At 37.4% G+C, this 5,865-nt stretch overlaps 1 protein-coding gene across 1 annotated transcript; it reads right to left on the bottom strand.

The window, feature by feature from the left end:
* Window positions 1-4,011: 4,011 nt before the first annotated feature.
* LOC143590351 (uncharacterized) lies at window positions 4,012-5,443 on the bottom strand. The gene is made up of 2 exons (XM_077070855.1): window positions 4,922-5,443; window positions 4,012-4,836 (listed from the first exon to the last, which is right to left on the bottom strand). The coding sequence occupies exons 1-2, from the start codon at window positions 4,983-4,985 to the stop codon at window positions 4,385-4,387; spliced, it is 516 nt and encodes a 171-aa protein (XP_076926970.1). The 5' UTR covers window positions 4,986-5,443; the 3' UTR covers window positions 4,012-4,384.
* Between the last annotated feature and the right edge of the window lie 422 nt (window positions 5,444-5,865).

The following is a 5,865-nucleotide window of genomic DNA, read 5'->3' as shown; positions in this document are numbered from 1 at the left end:
TACGAAGGATCCTGGATGAATGATCAATGGTCCTTGCTGAAAGGTCGAGGATTCCTGATCTCGTTGACCCATGGACCCCGGTTGAAGGATGAATGATCCTTGCTGAAATTTTGAGGATCCTTGAGTTATCTGACCCATGGACCCTGGTTGGAGGATAGATGATCCTTGCTGAAATACTGAGGATCCTTGAGCTATTTGACCCATGGACCCTGGTTGAAGGATGGATGATCCTTGCGCATATTGAGCCAAGGATCCTGGAGTAGTGAAATCCAGCATCCTTGGCATTAGAGGAGTTTGATCATCTGCCGGCCTCTTAGTCCTCTTGAGGTCTTCTATCTCCCGGAGGATCCTCTGATTAGTCTTGGTTTGCTGTTCCATATATGCTTTGACCTGCTAAAACATATTAGAAACTTCATTGTTAGTATTAATTACCGGAGTGGCAGTGGTAGTTTTCGAGCTCTGGAAGACTGGAAGTTGTGTCATGTTCCCAGCAGCGGTAGCTCGTGGTGCTCCCGTGATTGGTAGAGGCATCGGTGGCAAAGTTCTTGATGAGAGAGACCGAACACGGCATGGTTGATGAAGCAAAGGTTGATTGAGAGACCATTGATAATGATATGGGTATGAGAAAATCGAAAATTGATAGGATTGATATGGATTATAGCACCAATTGCCTCACGGTGGGCACCAAATTGTTTTGGATAAAAATATGTTAAGGATAATGCTAATAACAACGATTGTATGAATGAAAATGAAATGAACATCGTGATTTGTTGCGAGGAAAAACCCGTTGATCTTGTTCAGATCAAAAGAAAAAACCCTAGGTGATGACAACTCGTCGATCACCAATTTATTAATCAAAAAAGGTTACAAGTGTTTGGAGATTGTGATCGATGTTACAATAGAATGCTAGTGTATAGAGAGAATTGTAAGTTCTGCTCTAAGTGTGTGCGAATACAAGTGAGTCCTAATCGATCATTATCTCGATGTTTATAAAGGAAATTACATATAACTATAACTCCTAACTATCCGCCACTCTTCCACAACTCCTCTAACGTTCGTTTGACCGCGTGCTGGAGCTTCCAGTAGCGAATATTAAGGTAGACCGAGTCATAAAGTCGTTGCTCTTGTTGAATAATAACCTACACACGTGAAACAATTGTTAATAATACCAACCTCTGAGGATCCTTGATCTTTGGCATGGCTCTAGAACTCTTCAAGAGGATAACTGATCTAGACACATCTTCAAAGATAACATATCCTCAGTATTGAAAATATCAGTCATAACATACTTCATTATTAGTTCTCTAGTACCCTCCATAAAATGGAGTTCTCTCATGATCCACTCCTTATATATGTATATATATATATATATGTTATGAAGGTCAAGTTATTCTACAGAATAGGAAAAAAATTAGAATAATGAGAAAGATTTATAGCCACACACAAAAACCTAAAAAAAATAATTAAAAAAATCATAACTTAAAATTTAATAAAAAGTTGAAAAAAGTAAAAACACAAAAATGTTTACACCATCATCCTCGTTCTAAAAAAGATCATTGTGTCTTTTTGTTTATTATTGAATTTTGTGTTTATTTTCGTCATTAATTGTATTTTTTTCTCTTAACATTGTGTCTTTTTTTGTTGATATGGTGTTATATTACTCAACGTTTTGTTCTATTTTGTTCGGAATTGTGTTATATTTTGGGATTTATTTTGTCTTTTTTAATTATCATTGTGTTTTTTGTTTATCTTCTTCATTGTGTCATTTTTCGGCATTGTGTCTTTTCATCGCCTTTTTTAACGGTAATGACGGGAGAAACATTTTAGTTTTTTAAATTTTGTCCTTTTTAATTATATTTTGAGTTATGATTTTTTCTTTTTAAAAATTCTTTTTGAAGATTTTTTAGTATGACAACAAATCATTTTCAAATATTTTGTTTTTTATTATTTTGTATTTTAACTTTTCCCTACGTTACAACTCACCCTAACGGGAGTAATAAAGTTTGGTGGTGTAGTTTTTTTTTTTACCCCGTGGCATGGGTTCGACCTTCTGCCATTCGCCGGTACTTTGGATTTACATGTTTTTATTCTTTCTTACTTTTTATCAATCAATCAATCAATCATACCCAGTAAAGTCCCGCCGACAGCAAAGCTATAAGTAGGGTCTGGGGAGGGTGGGATGTAGGCACACCGTACCTCTATCCAAAGGAATAAAGAGGTGGCTTTCAGAAAGACCCTCGGCACTAAGTACATGTGTATGAAGCAAAATAAAGGAAATCAAAGTTTAACAGTTATATAAAAAATACTACTAATAATAACAATATTAATAATAAGATCACAGTTTAACAGCTATATAAAAACTAATAATAATAATAATAATATATGTAAGGGAAATACCATTATGGTATGTGACCAAATAAGTTAAGTCTAAGCCCTAAGGTATTTAATTCTCCCTAAAAATCCTTAACTTTAATTCTACTTCTCCACGAATTCCTATCCTCAACCATGTCCTCTGAGAGGTTTAGGTCTATCAAATCATTCCTAATCCTCTCGTCCCAAGTCAATTTCGGTCGTCCTCTACCCCTCCTCCCCTCTATAGTAATGTTTTCTACGGATCTAACAGGATTCATCGTCTGTCTTCTCTTCACATGTCCAAACCATCTCAATCTCCACTCTCTTATCTTGTCTGCTATGTTCGCCACCCCTAATCTCTCGCGAAACACAACGTTTCTTATTCGGTCTAGCCTTGTGTGCCCGCACATCCAACGTAGCATTCTCATTTCTGCTACCTCCATCTTCCGCACTTGTGCCTTCTTGATGGCCCAACAATCTGTTCCATATAGCATTGCAGGTCTAACTGCCACCCTATAGAATTTTCCCTTTAGTTTAGTCGGGAAACTCTTGTCGCACAATATACCTGTGGCTGTTTTCCATCTACACCATCCTGCCTGAACTCGATGGGTCACATCACTGTCTAATTCCCCATCGCTCTGTACAAATGATCCTAAATACTTGAACTTCGTTACAAATGATCCCCATCGCTCTTTCTTACTTTTTATCTCTATTTTATTTATATTCTTTAATTGTGTCTTTACTTTTTGTTTGTTTTCTTTATTTTCTTGGTTTTTCTGTTACTGTTACGCCAACATTTTTATATTTTTATATTTCAGGGTGTAGGTGTATTATTATTTTTAAACCCTTTTATATATAACTGATGTTTTTTCTCTCTTATTTATTTTGACTATTTGTTGTGAACAAATATTTGCTAAACCCGCAACCAAAATCATTTATTCATCTTACTGGACAGCCTCCATACACATTGCCTAATTTTCACTAGCAACTGTCCTTGCAATTTTGATAACCCTCTTTTGTACATATCTCTAGTCTCTCCCAAATCACATTACAAATTAAATACATGAGATGAAGTTCTCTCAATATCATGTCGTTTAAATGGTTCGTTAATTTTGTTTATTAAGTGCCTCATCATTTTCCGCTCGCCATTCACAATGTGCAATTCTCTTATGAATCGTACGACTTGATATTAAGAAAATCACTTCTAGTTCACAATATGGGTGTACATAATTCAAATCAAACTTTATACTAGTTCACATCTGAATTACTAATATATTATGGATGTTCCTTTGATTATTATTTCAGACCCAAGTCTCGTAATTAAAAAATAACATAAAATAAAAAGAAATCTTTGCCTCCTATATTATCCAACCAAAAAAGGAAATGTGTCAACGTACAAATATCCATGCTAATTTAATATCTAGTCCCCCACTCATTGCCTTTAGACTACTCGCTATGGTGAGGGGCTTCGAAGCCCCTCCCCAGTGCCACCTCAACGCCACATATGCACTGGGGGCTTTAAAACCTTACTTCAAAGATACCCCTCAATGGTGAGGGGCTTCGAAGCCCCTTAATTTTTTTTAATAAACTAACAAATTTATTAAATACAATAATTATCAAATACAAACTAAATTAAAATTAAAACATATACATAAAAAATCAACTAATTTTAGTCGTCGTCGACGACGTCGCCGTTGTGTTGTTTGTTTCTCCAAATATGTTCAACCAAATCCGCTCGAAGACTGAAATTCGTTTCTTTTTTTCGTGTTCTTAATAAAATAGAAAATCTTTCAACTTCGTTTAGTGTTGTCATCGGATCCGGCGCATCGTCGTACTCGCCTTGACATATTGCTCTACCCGAGTCCTCCAGTATCATGTTATGCAAGATAATACAAGTGTACATTACATTTCTTAACTTATCCATGTGCAGAATACGAGCCGGATGTCTAATTATAGACCAACGTTTCTTTAATACCCCGAATGCCCTTTCGATGTCCTTTCTGGCCGACTCGTGTTTTTTCTTGTAATATTGTCATTTATCATCAGTTGGGCACGTAAAGCTATGAACCAACGTTGCCCAATCCGGATAAATGCCATCGACTAAATAATATCCGTATTCGTAGTTGACACCATTAGTGGAAAATGAGGTGTCGGGTACAACCCCGTTTACAAGACGGTCGAAAAGAGGAGACACATTTATCACAGCTATATCATTGTTTGCACCGGGCATCCCAAAGAAAGCATGCCATATCCTAAGATCAAATGATGCAGCAGCCTCAAGGATAACCTTTGGTCCATCATGATCACCTCGATGATATTGACCTTGCCAAGCAACTGGGCAAGCTTCCCAAGCCCAATGTGTGCAATCAAGACTACCAAGCATCCCAGGAAAACCGTGCCTCTGTTCATGAAGCTCGTATATTTTTTGTATGTCGGCTTGAGTCGGTTTCCTCAAATATTTTTTATGATATAGTTGAGGAATACCTAATATTAAATTTTTAATGTCAGTTAACTTTGCATTTAAAATGAGAGGATTTATAAATACATATTAAAAAATTATAATACTCACATTCGCAGAACGTGTGAAGGGCTTCACGAGCCATTGTCTCCGACATTTGTAAATACTCTTCCATGGCGTCGCTCGTGGTCTCGTACGCGAGTTGACGAATTGCCGTCGTGCATTTTTGCAATGGAGAATAACCGGGCTTACCTCTCGCGTCATCCCGTTGTTGGAAAAAATCAAAATCGCGTTATAAATCACCAACAATTCGTAAAAAAAGTTGGCGAGTCATTCGAAAACGCCGCCAGAATTGTTCCGCATTAAAAGTCGCGTCCGGCGAAAAATATTCTTGCATCAACCTTTCATGAGCACCGACACGATCTCGTTGTCGATGAGGACGTCTTGTTAGCGGTTGTGAGCTTTCGCAATGCTCGACTAAGACTCTGGCAGCATCTAAAATAGCACTAAATATTACCTCATCCCCTGAATCGGAGTCTGAAATAACGTCGGGATCAGGGTGGTAGTCGGGTGTCGAAGACGAATCGGAAGACATTTTGGGGAGAAAATTATAAAAATTGAGATTGTATGGTTTAGTTTGATATATATATATATATATATATACATATATATATATATAAATACATATATATATATATATAAATACATATATATATATATCCCAAACGGTCCAAAAAATAGCCGTTGCAGTGGGAGAGGGTCCCACACAAATCACCTTCCGCGCCGGCCGTTTGAACGACCTCTCCCTCGGCGCCCCTGGACCAACCGCGCCCCACGGCGGTGTTCCCCGCCCGTCGCCCAATGCCACCTCAGCCCACCACGTCCCATAGCGAGTAGTCTTAAGGCTTTAAGCTCAGATTATCTACAAGTTCCACTCATGTCACATCAATTCATGAATACCCATAATACCCTTACACGAAAGTGTGAAAAAGAGAACCAAAATAATCAATAAGCCACGTGGGCAAGTGAAAGATTTTTACTTTCTAACACAAACT

The sequence above is a fragment of the Bidens hawaiensis genome, unplaced genomic scaffold (assembly GCF_021521415.1).
Source record: "Bidens hawaiensis isolate Kalapana, Puna unplaced genomic scaffold, B.hawaiensis_p1.1 tig00038489_1, whole genome shotgun sequence".
NCBI classification, from domain to species: Eukaryota; Viridiplantae; Streptophyta; class Magnoliopsida; order Asterales; family Asteraceae; genus Bidens; species Bidens hawaiensis.
This window is presented reverse-complemented; position numbering and strand designations above follow the sequence as displayed.

Coding starts and splice junctions, on each gene's coding strand:
- LOC143590351 (XM_077070855.1), bottom strand. CDS start 4,985: ATGGAAGAGTATTTACAAATGTCGGAGACAATGGCTCGTGAAGCCCTT. Junction 4,837..4,921: donor CCTTCACACGTTCTGCGAAT/GTGAGTATTATA, acceptor ATTTAATATTAG/GTATTCCTCAACTATATCAT.